This window comes from Otolemur garnettii, unplaced genomic scaffold (genome assembly GCF_000181295.1).
Source record: "Otolemur garnettii isolate 467f Iridium unplaced genomic scaffold, OtoGar3 scaffold00041, whole genome shotgun sequence".
Classification (NCBI taxonomy): Eukaryota; Metazoa; Chordata; class Mammalia; order Primates; family Galagidae; genus Otolemur; species Otolemur garnettii.
The window spans coordinates 13,449,740-13,467,121 of NW_003852436.1; the positions used below are offsets into that span (position 1 = coordinate 13,449,740).

At 45.4% G+C, this 17,382-nt stretch overlaps 1 protein-coding gene across 7 annotated transcripts in view; it reads left to right on the top strand.

The window, feature by feature from the left end:
• Nucleotides 1–12,457, top strand: part of TMEM131L (transmembrane 131 like) — a 185,707-nt gene extending 173,250 nt beyond the window's left edge. For 5 of the 7 annotated variants that reach the window (XM_023513471.1, XM_023513473.1, XM_023513474.1 and 2 more), the window contains 6 exons: nt 1,813–1,891; nt 2,782–2,864; nt 8,693–8,813; nt 9,906–9,997; nt 11,154–11,293; nt 12,044–12,457. In XM_023513471.1, coding sequence (XP_023369239.1) covers nt 1,813–1,891; nt 2,782–2,864; nt 8,693–8,813; nt 9,906–9,997; nt 11,154–11,293; nt 12,044–12,319 — 791 coding nt within the window. In that variant the 3' untranslated portion in view covers nt 12,320–12,457. The remainder of the gene's footprint in view (nt 1–1,812; nt 1,892–2,781; nt 2,865–8,692; nt 8,814–9,905; nt 9,998–11,153; nt 11,294–12,043) is intronic. The other 2 variants (XM_023513472.1, XM_012805416.2) reach the window with 1 other exon arrangement.
• Nucleotides 12,458–17,382: the final 4,925 nt, after the last annotated feature.

Here is a 17,382-nt window from a genome sequence, read left to right on the forward strand (position 1 = left end):
CTCAAAAAAAAAAAAAAAAAAAAAAAGAAAATACAAAATTATTAGTTTTTAACGTACCCAGGTGGAGTCATAATTCAGTGTGGCATCCCGCACTTTGCCTTTCCCTCTGCCTTGGTCTTTATAGCTCCATGTTATATAAAGATGTAGTCATTCCTTTCAACACAGTGAGCCTGTAACGGTTGTAAAAGGAAGAGGTGGTGAGATGGCACAGTTTGGGTGGTGCTTTGCATTTGTGAAGCTCACGCTGTCTGTGTGCCCCAGGAGGAAGGCAGGGCAGGTGCCATGTGGAGACAGGCTTAGAGAGGGCGTGGGGAGACTGCACAGTGACCTGGGCTTGACCTGGGTGTCCTTCCCCCAGAGCCCAGCGCACTTCCTACCTCCTGAGGCTCAGTGTGCTGAGCGCTGCACAGAGGGCTCCTTCAGCAGCCTGCCTGCTGAACTTTCTTCCTTCTCTCCTCCCGCCAGTGAGACCTGAAAAGAAGGTCTTGTCTGAGAGACCGGTGCAGTAGTGGCTGAGAAAACCTAAAGGCAGTGCTCGCAGGTGATTCCGGGCAGCATTTCTCAGCGTTTTCATTTTCCCTTCCCTTTCCCCCCTCAGCCTTTTTAGATGATGTTTTCTAATCACTGTCCATAAAAAGGTTAGTACCCCGGGTGCTGACTGTGTATCTCTGTCTTCCCCTGAAGACTGAAGGTATGCCTGATGGTGCTCATGAGATTTTAAAAATCAGCACTCAAAATTAAGGAAAACTGGTAGTACAGCTTTTACTTGGAAAAAAGCCACCTTTAGAAGAAAGATGAAAATCATTCATGGTGTTCCGTACAGTGGCATAGTATGCAGTCTTTACGTTGTGTTTAAGGGCTATTTAAGAGCAGGAAAACGTCCCCAACGTAATAAATGGAAAAAGAGACCAAAAAGATAAAACATACTAAGTATGAGTCTAATTTTATATATATGCATACACATAAAAGATAGTGTAAGACCATATACCAGGATGTTTGTAATGCTGGTATAATTGCAGATGTTTCATATTCTTCTTCTTAAGTGTTTTTTGAGACAGAGTCTCACTGTGTCACCCTCAGTAGAGTACCGTGGCCTCACAATTCATAGCAACCTCTAACTCTTGGGCTTAAGCCATTCTCTTGCCTCAGCCTCCAAAGTGGCTAGGACTACAGGCACCCACCACAATGCCTGGCTATTTTTTTTTTTTTTTGCAGTTGTCATTACTGTTTAGCACGTCCAGGCCAGGTTCGAATCTACCTGCCTCAGTGTATGTGGCCAGCGCCCTAGCCACTTAGTTACAGGTGCTGAGCCTTCTTAAGTGTTTTTATAGATTTTCTACAATGGACATATTCCTTATAAGCTAGAGAAAGGGACATTATAACTTAAGTGGCTAAATTTTTTTTCCTCAGGGAAAAAAAGTTATATAATATTGATGTTTCAACTTTTTTTTTTTTTTTCCCAGTTTTTGGCCAGGGCTGGGTTTGAACCCACCACCTCTGGTATATGGGGCTGGTGCCCGACTCCTTTGAGCCACAGGCGCTGCCCAGTGTTTCAACTTTTTTTATCGTAACATTACTAATCCAAAATTCTTATAAAATCCTAAGTTTGTTAACTTTTCAGTGAAATGATAAATTATAAAAAGCTTTTTAAAAATTAAATCACTGAATGTGTGAATATCAGTTTAAAGTGAAAACCAAATTGCTTCTTAGGGGTTAATGATACTAAAAATCCACGCATTTTAACACAGAATATACACAGTTTAATTATACTTTTACAAGTTGTGATAATGTGTTTTTTTGTTTTTAATGCAGGAGACAGTATTCCACTCAATGATTTTCCTTCTGAAACTCCCATCTCCTTGAATCTTTCTCACAGCCTCTGCAACCCCATGTGAGTTTTTTATTTTCTAGCTTTTATGATATGTTTTAAGTATTTCTTCTTCTGTCAGCCACTCTGTTTCTTCTTTGTAGGTGATTCTGCAGGTTAAAATATGAAGATGTTTTAAAACTGCAGGAAAGTTAAAACCGAATTTTGTTATTAATTCAGAAGGAACTATCCTTCTAAGTAAACACAATTCACACGGGACTGTCTCTGGTACTGATGGTCTCTTTAGTGATCCAGCCATGTTAGAAAACACCTTACTTCTGAAGGTAGAAAAGGAAGCAGTAGTTATTGTAGGGGTAGGAATTATCTGCCCTTTGCTAGAACTTGAAATAAAACTGAGGTTTTGATGATTTAGAAAATTTTGCAGACCCTGATAAATCCCCACACATTTGTGTATGAGATTTCTGTAGAATAAATAAGCACCTTATACTGAGTGAGAAGAGCAGGTGGTAAGCAAGGAGAGGGCTTCAGAGTGAGAAATGTAATCATTTGTCTAGGGTGCCTGCCTCGTGAGAGGACAGGAGGGTACAGTTATATGGGTGAGTTTGTGAAAAGGGAAACTCAACTTGTGGACAAGTCCAGGTTTTTACAAAGACCAGTTTTGTTCGGGATGGGAAATAAACATGGGACAAGAAATGCTACCAACTGGTCCAGATTTTAAACTGAAGGTTACCTTATTTAAGTTTTTTTCTTGTCATTTGTTAAAACAAGACTTTGCTGCATGTTGGGAATTTAATATTCCTCAACTGTTTTCTGCATGTGTACCTTTACTTTTCTAAGATCTGTATGTTTCCCAGGGGAAGAGTTTATGTGAAAACTCAGTCAGATTTGGTTATACGATGTCAGTATTTCCTTGTAGAGAACTAAGAATCAGTCACTCTTCACTTTCCCCACAGTGACGTGAATAACCTCCCCCGATATGCAGAGCCTTCCTGTCCTAGCCTTCCTGCTGGGCCCGCAGGCATCGAAGAAGAAAAAGGTGAGGCTCGCATTCCTCTTTCTGCAAAGACCAGCCAGGGCTTCTGAACTGTCTGTCCCTGACCAGTGAGCTTGAGACGACAAAGCAGGTTGAGCAGAGCAGGGCTGTCTCCCTAGTGGCCCCTTCTTCAAGCTGCATTAGGAAGCACCTGCTCTAGGGACCCTCCGTGTTGACATTATAACTCCTAGCCGAGGCACAGGTGTCCTCTACCCCAGTACAATTTAGAGCCCTTGTAGGAGACTCCACTCTGTCTAGTTCACCTTCCAGTGTCAGAGATGACAGAAAATGATAGAAAGGCCCTGTGTGGTCCAAGAGAAGAGAGGCTGGTTGTAGAACATGTCCAGGGTAAGGGGTCAGCCCCTTCTTTCCTCCTCCAATTCACGCTGCCTTGGAAGCCTGTTAATGTGGCCTCAGCATCCTTGGGGACTGGGCTCCTGCACCAGGAATGAGACTGAGAGCTGAGTCTCCTCAAACTTTCTGAGGCGGGAGCACGGTAACCTGGGAGTATGGAGATGGGAGTGGGTTGGAAGGAAACCTCATTCCTGCCTGGGTCTCTGATGAGAGGTTAATGCCCGTTCTCCCTCATTTTTCTGCTTTCTGTCTCCCCTTCTTCCACCTCTTTTCGTCTTTGTCTTCCGTGTCCTGTTTTATTCCAGGGCTGCTTTCTTACCTAACCTGGGTCAGGTAACCAGGGTCAGGAATTGTGGCAGGAGAAGCCTGATTTTATTCTCTATAGCTTTAATATGCATACTTGCTTTTCCTTAAATAAAGTAATGCTGGATATAAACACTCACTGCCCTACACAGTGGAGAGTTTTTACTTTGAAACCGTAAGGCTTCTTTGCTGTTCCTTGAATAAATTTTGGACTTGTCAAATTATCAACAGAAATATCTAAGAATTGGAACTAATGGTTAGTACAGTAAAGTAAATGTGTGCAACTTAAAAAAAATTTTTTTTTTTTTTTTTTGAGAGAGAGAGTCTTACCCCGTCTCCCCCTGAGTAGAGTGCTATGGCATCATAACTCACAGCAACCTCAGACTCTTGGACTCAGTGATCCTCCTGCCTTAGCCTCCCAAGTAGTTCGGACTACAGGTGCCCACCACGAGCCAGGGTTTCACTCTTGCTCGGTCTGGTCTCAAACTCCTGAGCTCAAACTATCCTCCCTCATTGGCCTCCCAGAATTGTAGGATTACAGGCATGAGCCACCATACCAGGCATCAACTAAAAAAATGTTAAATTCAGTGAACAGTGATATGCTGAAGCAACATTTGGGGGAGGTGTAGATGGTAGGTACTCCCTTTTTCCTGTAATAGAGAAGAGGTAGGATTTAATTAATGGTGGGGAAAATAACAAACTCCGTCACAGCAGGTACCCTTTAGCTCCTGTTCTGTTTGCATTGTCAGCTGGAGACTGATAGTCTGGGGTCTTGATCCAGGTTTGTGTGTTTCAAGTGCCTTTACCTTGACCTCATTAGTAATCTGCAGATAACTTTTTGATCAGCTATTTATAGTTCTTGGTTGGGTCCTAAAGTCACTTAAAAAGTAGATCTTGTCCACAGTCTGCTGTCCTCAAGGCCTTCCTTGGTCCCATCACCTTTCTGCCCTCTCACCCCCCTTGCAGCTGTGCTGTCCTTTTTGCCCAGCAGAAATAGCCTGACCCATTGTTATTGTCATTTCTTTGACTCCTTTCCCTTTATTGCACCAACCCTACAAAGCCACAGTTGTGGTTTTGCCCCTGTCTGTCCTGCTCCCACCTGTTCCTGTGCAAGTAATTGGAGCTGGCCCTCATGACCGGCCTCTCCCTGGATGCCTGACCACTCACTGCTGTGTCTTCCCACCTCCTCCTCTGTCCCCACACTTCCAGTCTTCCTGCCTCATTCTCTTGTTGCTTTTGCTTCTTGTTTTGCTGGAAAAGAGAAGCAGTTAGAGACCTTTAGAAAGCCCTGCTGCCCCGTCCCCCTGCCCTCCACACCAGGCATTCACTGCCCTCCTGCTGGTGGAGCCTGATGCAGTGTCAGTGCAGCCTTTCTCTCCACCGGTCCCTCCCTCCTCCATCTTTAGTTCTGTAAGGGGTTGTTCCTGTCACCGTGCAGGTACATTATAATACTCCTGTCTTTAAAGTGCCAAAAACAGCCAGAAAGCTCTCTGTCAGCTAACTCCTCTAGCTGCTGCTCTGCTCCTGTCTGTAAGGGACTCCTTAGAATTATCTATGCTGATTCAAACTCCTGCCTTCTGTGTTTTCCCCAGAGAACCCTACAATATGCCATTTGCCATCACTCTGAAGGGTCACTGTCCGAGTCTCTGCTGATTGCCACATTGATAAGTCCTTGGTCAGTTCTGTTTGCAGTTTCTGCGTTGACCATTTACAGACAGGAGATGTTCTTTCCTGCCTGGTGTACCTCAGGGTCCTGATTCTGGTTCTCCCCATCTGCCTCTCACGACCCTGGAGCCCCCCAGAGCAGTCCTTGGCCCTTTGCTCCTCTTTGCCTGCGCACACCCCCTTGGTGATCTCGTCTACTTTCAAAGCTTTAAGTTTCCCTCACGCTCTGACAACTCCCAAGTTTGTGTCTTTAACCTGAGCCTGACTCCTGAATTCTGGTACCTTGTAGCTAACTGCCCATTTGACATCTGCAGTTGGGGTCCAGCAGGTGCCACAGCTGGACTCTTGGTCATCTCTTCAGACCTGCTCCTCTGACAGGAGCCAGGCAGCAGCGAGGAGTCGTCCTTGACTCTCCCTTTCTTGTGGCCCACATTGGATCCATTGACTCATTGTTTCCCTTCTGTCCTCCAAATAGATGCAGTGTCTGCTCCCTTCTCATCAGCTCCACCATAATCACTATGGTTCAGGCCATCCTTCTTTCTCAGTGGGATTATCCTAATAGTTTTCTAACAGCTCTGCCTGCTTCTTCCCTACCAGAGTGATCATGTTAAACGTAAGGTCACGTCACCGTCAAGAACTAGGAAGCACTTAAAGTTTTTACTCTACAACATGTTAGCCTCCCATAGTTTTGTGGAAACTGGCAGAAGACAAGAGACTCCTGGTTTGGAGACAGAGGACTGTTAACATAGCAAGAGGCAGGAGCATCAGAATATTTATGTCAGCTTTGCTTGCCCCAACTCCTATGGGGACAACACAGAAGGAAAGGAGCCCTGAGCATAGGGAACCCAGGCCTTTTCTAATGGACAAGAGATATCTTTATGATGCTCTTCAGCATCATAGCATTAAGCAAACTTGCCTCTTGCACCAAAAGGAGACATTACCCCTATCTCCTGAGGCTTTGCCTAACAGACATCTTCAGAAAGGGCAGAATAAAGGCAGCCATGCGTCAGAGAGATCTGTAGAGAAACAGCTGTCTTACACTGTACATACCTCTTGTTTTTATATAGCCTTGGCTTCTAGATTTGCTATGAGTAAACCATTCTATAAACCATTCTTTAATTGATCTGGCTGCTCCTGTGTGATTTAACTCCTATAACATGTAATAATAGCTGCTGTCAACTGACCTTAAATGGCAGGATACGGCCACCCTAAAGTATCAGCCTATGCTGTACACCAGACTCTCAGACCCAGCTGGCCGAATGCATCCCATAAGCCACAAGCATCTACCATAGAAGCCCGGTAGCTTTCTGTTTGAATTTTCTGTATTGATATTTTTGCTTGGTGATGGGGATTACTCAGGTATAGCAGAGTGTATCAGTGATTACACAGACTCCACCTTGTCCCCAAAGAGAACATCCAGGGGAATTCTGTCATCTGTAACAACTCTGGCCAGTGACTTGAGGCTGATCTGAATGCCTTCCAGGGCCCAGGTGGTGGACCACTTCAGCTATCATCAAATTTCATACCAATCTTTTCTAATTAGGTGGCTCCCTCATAGTGAGTATTACCCATACGACGTGCATGAGCAAGTTACTCTTCCAGCAAGCTCCCCTTTGTGTCCAGTCGGTGAAGCTGGAAGTGTCTCCATGTCTGGTGTCGTGACAGACCCAGGCAATAATGACAGCAGTCCAGGTGGTACAGACCCAGTCAGCTACGTTGATTCCAGTCAGTTTCAGCAGAGAATGAGCCTTTTCCAGGGATCTCTACCCAGGGGGCTCCAAGGTATCAGAAGCCGAGATCCACTTCTGCATTTCACAGCCCCTGAGAGCAGTGTCTTTCATCCGCTAGTCTGTCACTTTCCAAGTGGCAGACTAGACATCTAGGCTGTTGGCAATAACCTAAGAGTCAGTGCAACACAGCAAGATTTATCAGGGGCCACTAAGCAGGGAGACCACAGTCCTCCTTGGTTCTGTAAGGCAGGCTTTGAGGTTGGACAGCTGCAGTGTCCCATTGGACATCATCAGTTTTTAGCTTAACCAGACCATCAGAGAGCCAGGCCCTGGCATATAGTGGGGCAGTCAAGGGCCTTACTGAACCAGCAGCTTTGCTCAAGTGGCAAGTGGGAGATAGTCTCCTCAGATCAGTAGCTGCCATTTTTTCACATAAAGCCCCCTGGGGCCAAGCGCATGGGCATCAGCCTGTCCACATCAGGTGTCACAGGGTGACTCAGACAGCCTTGGTGGATGCCAGCATGCACAGCAGGTTATAGGAGAGGAACCCTGAACTTGGGGGCCCTGATCTTTTCTAACAGGAAACAGTTATGCCTGCCCTTTGCTCCAGAGGGAGGTACCGTATGTTCCAAGGCTTTTGGTTTAGTAAACATCTGGGGGAAAAATAGTCCAGATCAAAGCCCTCCGGTGCCTCTGCTGCCAAGATGTGCAGAAACAGGAGAGAACAGTGCTCATTTTTCTCCAAGCAGTCACTCTGCTCAGAACCTTCCAATGGCTTCCCACCTGACTTGGAGTAATTGGCCAAATCCTTAGAGGGACCAGAGGCTCACCCCTCGATCCCTGTTCCTGGCCGCACTGGTGTCCTTGCTGGTCGGCCTCACCAGGCCCACCTTGTTGTACTCTCCTGCTGTGTGGGGTGTGCTTCTCTCTTCTCATTCAACTCATCTCTGCAACTCAGTCACACCTGCAGTGAGCTGTTCCTCCACTGAGGTTGTTCACTGCCCTATTAAAAACACTGTGTTGGTCAGGTGCAGTGGCTCACGCTTACAATCCTAGCATTCTGGGAGACTGACGCAGGAGTTTGAGACCAGCCTGAACAAGCGTGAGACCCCTTCCCTACTAAAAAAAAAATAGAAGAAAACTAGCTGGGCATGGTGGCAGGCATCTGTAGTCCCAGCTACTTGGGAGGCTGAGATAGGAGTTTGAGGTCGATGTGAGCTACACATGGCCCCTAACCCAGGGTACCAGAATGAGACTCCATCTTAAAAAATAAATAAAGTAAAATGAAACCGCTGTGTTGGCCACTACAGCACAGAGAGCATCTGCTCTGCTGTATTTCTTCTTTCCCTTGTTTGTCTCAACTCACTTGAGTATAACTTACTCACTTGAATATAACTTATTCACAGATACCAAGGATATTATACCAATACATTACAATACAGATTATTATACCAATACATTACAATACAGATATCCTTGGTATCTGTAATGGGGCCTTGCAGAAAGTAGGCCTTCACATACTTAACTGAATCCCATCCTGTCCAGGTCAGGAGGTCATATACCATCTGAAATGGTGGTCAGAGCAATGTGCTATATCTCAGCATTTGCACGTGTGTCCTGAAATAATAATAACCCCAAAAGGCGTAAGGGGTCTACGCATGTGGGTGACATCGGGGAGCACGTTCTAGAGGGAAGTGCAGTTGAGCTGGGTGTTGCAGAAGGGTAGGATGAGGGCTGGGCCGGAGATGGTAGACTGAGAGGCCTTATTCTCTTCCTTAGGTCTTTACTCACCTGCAGACCTGTGGCCCACCCAGCCGGTGTGTCTCACAAGCAGCTTAAACTGCACTCTGGAGAGCAGCTCGCCCTGTGTGCTGCAGGAGCCCGCTGCGGTCCACAACAGGTACAGCTTCCCTTCTGCACTGGGCCTGCTTAGTCTCAGAACTTGCAGGTGCAAACAGAATCCCGGCTGTTGGGGATACGAGCTACACTTCTTCCTCAGTGGACTTGAGCCGACTATTTGCTTCTGCCTTTTAGATTTGTCTTGTGATGTCTTAGAAAATAACAAACTACATACACATTGAGAGAAACATGAGAAGGAAATAAATAAAGCTGGTGACCATGTCATTACTTTTTTAAATTGAAAAGATGATCTAATCGTATATTAGAGGCAAATTTGAGAAAAAAACAATCACTTGTAGTTCCTGTCCTCTAACAGAAGATTTACATTTTTCCATGGCTTTACTCTTGAACACATTTAAAATTTAAAAAGATCAAGTAGTTTAAATATAAAAAATAGTCAACAGTGACAGTTCCTTAAATTTGCTATTTGATGTTACTGACATTCAATTAATGAACCTTAAGAAAATGTTAATTTCTTTAGTCACCAAATCCATTTGAAGGGCTTTTTTTTTCTTTTGATCAGCTAACTACAGCAGTATTTGCTATCTTGTTTCTTTTGCGGGGGGGCAGGGCTGGGTTTGAACCCACCACCTCTGGCATATGGGGCTGGCGCCCTACCCTTTTGAGCCACAGGTGCCGTCCCTGCTATCTTATTTCTATAATGAGAATCCAGTTTGCAGATCAAAGCATTGTGAGTTATAGTCCTTAAAATTGCGACTTCCCTGAGATGAATGCTGGCCTTGCTCTGAGTGAAAGGCAGACATGTTAATGTTTAAGGCCTTCAGATGTGTGCTAAGACACTTGGAAATATTCCAGCTGTGTTTCTATAGTGCTGACAGAGCCACACCCTTGTATTCTGTCTGTGGTCAGACTCAGCAGACAGGATTTCAGGGGAAGTAGGATCCTGGTCACGCCCCCCACCTGCAGGCAGAACATCATTGCTGATGAGCCCTGAGTGAGTCTATATCTCTTACTTCCCCAAACAGGAGGATTTGTCAGAATTAGGAGGCTGGGCAATAAAGTTCTTTTCCTCTTTCTTTACTTGGTTTACCTCGACATCTTGTTTCTGAAATTAGACCTCTGTTTTTTGTAGCAGTTTCATTGATTGGAATGCAGCGTGCGAAGGCCAGTTTCCCAGTGTGTACTGTCCATTGGAGATGAACGATTACAATGCCTTCCCAGAAGGTAAAAGCTACTTAAGCCATCCCAGAGCCACTCTTCTAGTCTCAGAATGTCCAGGCAGGAAGTGTGCGGAACTAGGCACTAACCCATGGAAGCACATGCCTTCTAACAGTGAGACTTAGCGAGTGAACATACAGTAGGCTGCTAAATGGCTTCCCGTGGATCCAGTTAAGCCTGCATGCTGTGTATAGTTGCTCATAGCCCTCAAAAAGCCCTCTGACTCTGGGCATCTGGGGGCTTCTACAAATAACCCTACTTCATTTAGTCCTTCACATTAGGTAGAACTGGGCCGTTGGGTCTATGTGGACCTAACATTGTGGGCTGTCCAGGGGGAGGCTGGGACTTGAGTTGTTTGCTGTTCTTTTTAGGCATTCAAGTCCCACGCAAGTTAGAAACATTTACCTCTGGTTGCTCAGTCCTGACTCCTCTGCCCTGGGCAGTGCTATAAAAGGAAGGAAAGGGCTTGGAGGGAAAATTGTGGGAAATTGCAGATATATAGGCTCAAGCATCTGTAATAATAAATAAATAAATAAAGAGACATGAAATTTCCTTGATCAACTGGAAAATGCTTCTGTTGTACATTACTGCCTGATCATGATTCTTATCCTAGTGCCACCCTGTCAGGGCAGGGACAAGCAATAATGTTAGGTATTCTTATCTAGATTTTGGTATATGTGTTGCTCTATGCCAACCACCAGAGGGTGCTTCTGTAACTTCCTTCTTGTGACCATGAGGCTTGATGTTCATTTTCTTCTTGATACCTAAGAGGTGCTTGGTTTGGGATTCCTTTATCAGCCCATATGGTATATGTGCAGGTGGCTAAGGTTGGTGTGACAGGTAATAAAAAGTTTTCTTAAAGACTGGTAAGCATCACGACTCTATTTAAGTCCCTAGTAGTATTTTACCATCCTTTGTATAATAGAGAGATTACCATTAAATGATCAAATGCAGAAATACAAGCCCAAAGGAAGACCTTCCGTATTGAGGGTTTCCCAGGTAGTGTGTCTGGCAGAGTTTTAACCTCGAGAATGACAGTGAAACAATTCTCCTGCTCCATTACACTGTTGATAAAGCTTTGAAAGCTGTTTTGCCTGAGAGCGAGAATGCATTTCTCTCTGTGAAAATGTTTACGTGTGTCGATGTCTCTCGTTCTTTGTAGAAAACATGAATTATGCCAACGGCTTCCCCTGTCCTGCAGAAGTTCAGACAGACTTTATTGACCACAGCTCTCAGTCTACCTGGAACACCCCACCCAACATGCCTGCTGCCTGGGGACATGCCAGTTTCATCAGCTCTCCGGTCAGTGTTGCCCATTCTGTGCTGGGAGCCCCAGGGCAGCTCTGAGTTGCTGCTGCTTTAATCCTGGTCTCAACTAGCTTTAGTATTTGGGATTGGGTCAGCCAAAGTCCAGTGTGTTGCTTTTAGATCATGGAAGCTGGGGCTGGCCACCCCCCCTGAAGGAACCTAACCTGTAACCAGATGGGTGGGAGCTTGCAGACATTGACATTCTTGCCACCCCAAGACAAAAAGATGTCCCTAAATATGCCACATGGTGGCTGTTTCTCGATGCAGTTGAACATGGGGCTGGGAGTCCTCTATGATACAGTTGTTTTTAAGTAGACTTGGTGACCTTTTCATCTGTGATCACAGATAAAATGAAAGTCCCTGGAAGGCCAGTGGAAGGCCAGTAGTAGTCGGTGCCGGGGTCCTGAGAGCTTTCCCTGCTGAAAGCCCAATGTTTTCCCCTTTCACAGCTACTTAACACTTCCTCCCTCCCCAGATAAAAGTTTATTTGGCCTGTGGGTTCTTCCATAGGTTACAAATAAGGTTATCTAGTTAAATAAGGATTTCACAATCTCCCCTTTGAGGAAAATGGAGTTAAACCAGATTTAATTTGAGAATAGTTAAATAACCTCCAAGTTAACTTGCACTGCTAGCCTCGTGGTAACGACTGGTGTACATTCAGTCTTGGCATTGCCTTTCTGGTGCTTCTCTGTTGGTGGTGCTGTTTTTTAACCTTCTTTTCCCCCCTCCTCATTTGTACTTCAGCCCTACCTCACAAGCACCCGAAGCTTGTCTCCAATGTCTGGACTTTTTGGTTCCATTTGGGCCCCGCAAAGCGATGTATATGAAAATTGCTGCCCCATCAATGCCACCACGGAACATTCTACTCACATGGAGAACCAGGCGGTCATGTGCAAGGAGTACTACCCAGGGTTTAACCCGTTTCGTGCCTATATGAACCTGGACATATGGACTACCACGGCAAATAGGAATGCAAATTTCCCACTGTCTAGAGACTCAAGTTACTGTGGGAATGTGTGAAAAGAATTGGAGTTTTAAACAATGTGAATAAAGAGGCTTGTGTTTCGATTACTAGTGTAAGCTGGTTGTTGAGATAGATTATGACATTGGTGGATATTTTGGCACTTTTATATGAAAATAAAGTTTTTTTTAATGAAATCTGGGTGCTCTATTTTTTTAACCCTTCATAAACCAGTGGTAGAAACTAAGCATCCATGTGTGAAAACTTTCATAAGACGTCAGAGAGGCCAAATGTTTTAAATCAGAACAAGGGAGACTTCTCAACAAGTGAGAGTGGAGAAAGAAATGGCTGTGGTTGTTTTCTCCTCCTGAGCCTCAGACTCTCCCGGGAGCGCCCAAAACATGAGGTTGCTCAGGTGCCATTCCCAGGGATTCTCGTTGAATTGGTCTGTGGCTTAGGCGATCAGGATTTTTTGAACACTTCTCCACGATTGTAACGTGCAGCCATTGTTGAGAAGTGCTGGAAAGCCCACGTGTGGCAGGTTACTTGCCCAGATGGACTCCGCTCAGGAGCGGAGGGCCTTCCTTCTGGTCCTGGTGCATCATGGCTGCCGGGAGGAAGCACAGAGCCCTAGTGCTGTTCTCCTGGTCCCCGTTACGGAAGGGACTGTCACCCCCAGCCCTCTTTGTGCCAGTCCTTGGGGGCAGTGACAGCAGCGGGCACATTCTGGTAAGTGTTTGGTTTCCTTCCTTTTGTTTCCTAGTGAGCAGAGACTTACACGGAGTTAGGTAGCTGGTGCATGTTTTGCCAGACCAATTTGTATCTGTTTGTCATTGATTAAAAAGTCCCTGTTATGGTAGAATTGTCGATTTTTGTGTATAAACTGTGAAACCATTTTGAACTTTCAATAAAAGTTTCTTATTTTTACATTTCCTTTTGTCTTCATTGGAAATTTGTGGGGAACAAATTTTGAGGGGAGCTGGGTTTGCTTGCTTTGAGTTTATTTCTCTTTGCCATGGAGAACAAGTGTATTGTAAATTTGGGACTGCTCTTTTGAAGGGACAGCCTTCACGTGTTAACTAACTTAAATCATAAGTGACTGAAAGTGAGAATGTCACACTAAATTGAGGTTTATTAATATAAAGCCAGGCCTTTAAGGATGCTTGAGAAAAGCACAGCCCAGAAAGTATGTGTTGCGGATTAGGTTCTCCATAGAAGAAGTGGAGGATTTTACATACGAAGAGAAACAGGGGGGTGTACAGAAAAAAGGGAGGTTGAAGGATTTAGCAGTGAGGCAGTTGATGTATGATTGTGACATTGGTGTCTAAATATACATAAGATGAATATTCAGAAAAAGGAGGGTCGAGGAAGTAGTCCATGTTGTGAATCTTCTCAGGTTGGGGTAAAAGGGTGATCTTGCCTCTACCATGGTTTGCATCTGTGGAGATAAACTTGTAATGGACATTTAAGAGTTCATTCAGGACTCTGTCTCAAAACAAAAAAAAGTTCATTTACAGTCCTAAGGGCATATATAATTGACATGTACTCTTGCAACTACATTCCTATCTTGAAGGGAATTTTTGTTTTGTTTTTAAGGCTCAAAAAAGTTCAAAATATTTTAACCTAAAATACATTTCTTTGTCTTATTTTGAGATGGCTGCGGGCAAATAGACTGTCTAGCTAGGAAGGCTGGGGGAGAGATTTGCCATTGTAGAGAATCCCTGTTAAATGTAGCTAGGACTTGCGCATTTGATTTGGGACAGGTCTGCAGAGAGTGTGGCACCCTCAAAGTCTGATTAAAAACATTTCCCTGAGGGCTATTATTGTGGGGTTTAATCTGCACAAGATCACGTTCCCGGCCAGACTTCTGTCATTCTTCCCATACCCAGTCCAAAGGGAAAAATCCTGTTTAGCCATTTCCCAAGCCACTTTATTCCTTAAAAGAGGACCCCTGTACCTCATTGGGGGAGAGGATGGTAGTGCTCCTGTGACTGAGTTCCCAGGCTCCATTTTCTTTAGGCATAATGAATTTCAGGGGGTGTTGAGCTTTTAATTACGTGCAGCTGCTAGAAAAACCTAAGGTTGCCAGGTTAGAATCCTGATTTGGGTGAAGCAACCTTCTCTCCCTCCACCACTTCCAGTATCATATTAAATATAATTTGGTTCTAGGATACACATGGAAAGGAATTAAAAGCAGGGACTTGTACAGTTATTTTCACCCTCATGTTGATAACAGCCAAAAGGTGGAAACAGCCCCAATGTCTTACAACAGGTATGAAAAAACAATGTGACATAAGCCATATGACAGAATATTCTGCCTTAAAAAGGAATAAAATTCTAATACATGCTACAGTATGGAGAACCTTGAAACATTATGCTAAGTGAAATAAGCCACTCGCAAGATGACAAATACTGTATGATTCCACCTACCTGAGGGACCTAGAATAGTCAAATTCATAGAGACAAAGAATGGTGGTTGCCAGGGGCTGGGGGTGGAGCAATGATAGAAAGTTCTGGAGATAGATGATGGGGGGGTATACGACATCAGATACAAGATCTGCCTCAGTGCTATCGTTCTCTAACTTACTTTTCTACTCCCATTGATACCTTAGTTCCTCGTCAGGAAAATAATGGGAAACTGAAATGTTATTCGTAAGTTAAAAATCTTTAATTTTACTGGGATATTATATTTAGGGCCAAGAATTAAAAAAAAAAGGGAAACCAGGTTTTATTATTATTATTATTAAAAAATTATTACTGAGTGCCTCCCAGGAGCCGAGACCTGGCGCTGGGGCCACAGATCCCGCAGAGAACAAGACAAGACCCAGCTGCCCCGTCACGTTCCAGAGAAGGTACTGGGAAGAACCAAGACCGCAGGAATATTTCAGATACGGACGAGCACCGCGAGGGCAATGAAACAGTGATGTGATAAACAGGGGCGATGGCAGTGGTCCCTGAGTGATAGAGAAAGTCTCTTTCGGGTAAAAACGTAAACCACAAGAAAGCCAGTGTGCCAGGATCCGCGCGCCAAGCTCTCCAGCAGGGGCGAGCGCAAGTGCAAAGGCGCGGAGGTGGGAGAGGCCCGCGCGCCCACGGCCTGCTGGGCTGGAGCCGCCTCGGTAAAGGCCTGGCGGCCACGGAAAAGACGACGGAGTTTACCACGCAGTGGAAGTGCCATGGGACGCCACTGGGGTGTTGTAAGTGAGAAAGACCTTTATCTGACAAATTTTTTTAAATGAGCGTCACTGAGTGGAGGAGGGGTGCGGGGAGTCCGGGACTAGCCTTACGAAGGCACAGTCCCCCGACTGGCCTTGAGGAAAAGCCTCTGGGCAGGATCTGGCAGGAGGCACAAGAGGGCAAGTTCGCGGTGCACATGCTCCATGGGGGACACCCGCAAGTGGAGGCAGACGCTTCTCGGATCTTTAGGGCTGGCGACAAAGCGGGGGCGCCTTCGCTTGCTGCGGGGGGGTTTAAAGCAAGACAAAGGCCTCCTGGGGAGGCGAACGCCTGGGCCTGGGTGGGGGTGTGGGCTGCGCAGGGGAGCTGCAGCGTAGGGTTGCAGCTGGAGGGAGCGCTAAGAGGGCACGGCTTGTTGGGTACGCTTGTGCCGGAGAGGGAGGAGGCGGTGCCCTAGGGGAGGTGTCGTCCGCGGGCCACACCTGGCGGGACTGTGGCAGGAAGACTTCAGCCCCGCGAGCTGCAGTGTGAGCGCACATCGCACATCGTAACATCGGGTGCGGGCTGCCCCAGGTGCAGATGCTCGGCCCTCCTCCCCTGCACCTGCGTGTTGCACGTGAGCAAAAGTGACAGGAAAGCTCTATGGCAGCACTGTGGCAGGAATACTCAGGGGTCCTTTAGGGCCTTGCTACTAGAGTGGTCACCCCAACTGCAGTGATTTCCCTCAGAGGGAGTGTTAGAAGTGCAGATTTACTGCCCCAGAATTTTCATTTCAGCAAAGACCTTCAGGTAGTTTGTATGCACATTGAGGTTTAAGGAGCCTTGCTGTAGGGCAAGGTCAAGTAGATGTGGCCTGTGGCATGTTTTATGAATAAAATTGTATTATAACACTGACATTTCTCATTCATTTACCTGCAAGGGTAGAATCATTGTGACAGATGCTTGCAGACCCCTGCTGCAAGGGAGGGAAGAGCAAGGAGATAGTGGGTGCCTGGGCCTCCCACATGGTAGGTTCTTGCCATTCTAGCCCTGGACTCCTGACCCCGATGCTGACCTGAAATAGAAATAAATTGTGTCTTGTTTAGGCTACTTCTGTTTGGGGGCTTTGTGTTAGAGCCTCAGAATACAGCCTTTCCTACTTGTCTGAATGTTGTGTCTAGTACATATTGTCATGTCTAGGGTGTATGTGAAGGAATAAGTATGGAGGTGGTTAAAGAAGTGAGTCTTAATTGAACACTTCAATTATTCTACTCTTGGGAGGCAAGGGAAAAAAAGACAGGAAAAAAGTTACACAATTCTTTTCATACCAAGTGAACTTTCACACACCGATCTCCATGTTTAGACTTCCACATGACAACTGTTGGTATACTGCATTGAACTAGTACTGGGAGAAACTTGAGAATCACCTGAGTAATAAGAGGGAGGAAAAAACTAGTGCTATCTGCTAGACCTTTCCATTTTAGTACAGGACCCATTAAAGAGCACAGCATTTGGGGCCAGAGTTCTAACTCCAGCTTTACCCCATACTTAACCTCTCCATGCCTCGGTTTCCTCTTCTGTAAAATGGGGATAATAATGGTAACTTACCTCATAGAGTTGTGAGAATTGTATGAATTAATATTTAGACAGTGTTTGGCATCTAGTAACACCCTCAGCTGGCGGCTCTTATTTTTTTATATAATTGCTATCATGAATGTAAGTGAAAGAACATAGGACAACAGCATAAATAAGAAGTTAAGTCTCAGAGTTGGTGAGGGCTACTGACGCAGACACTTTTATCCATTGCTGATGGGATTAAAACTTAGTTAGCTATGTCTATTGGTACTGTAAAAAATCTTTAGGGAATTGACTCTTAAGAAATGAGTAAATCTGGCTCGGCGCCTGTGGCTCAAGTGGCTAAGGCGCCAGCCACATACACCTAAGGTGGCGGGTTCGAATCCCCAGC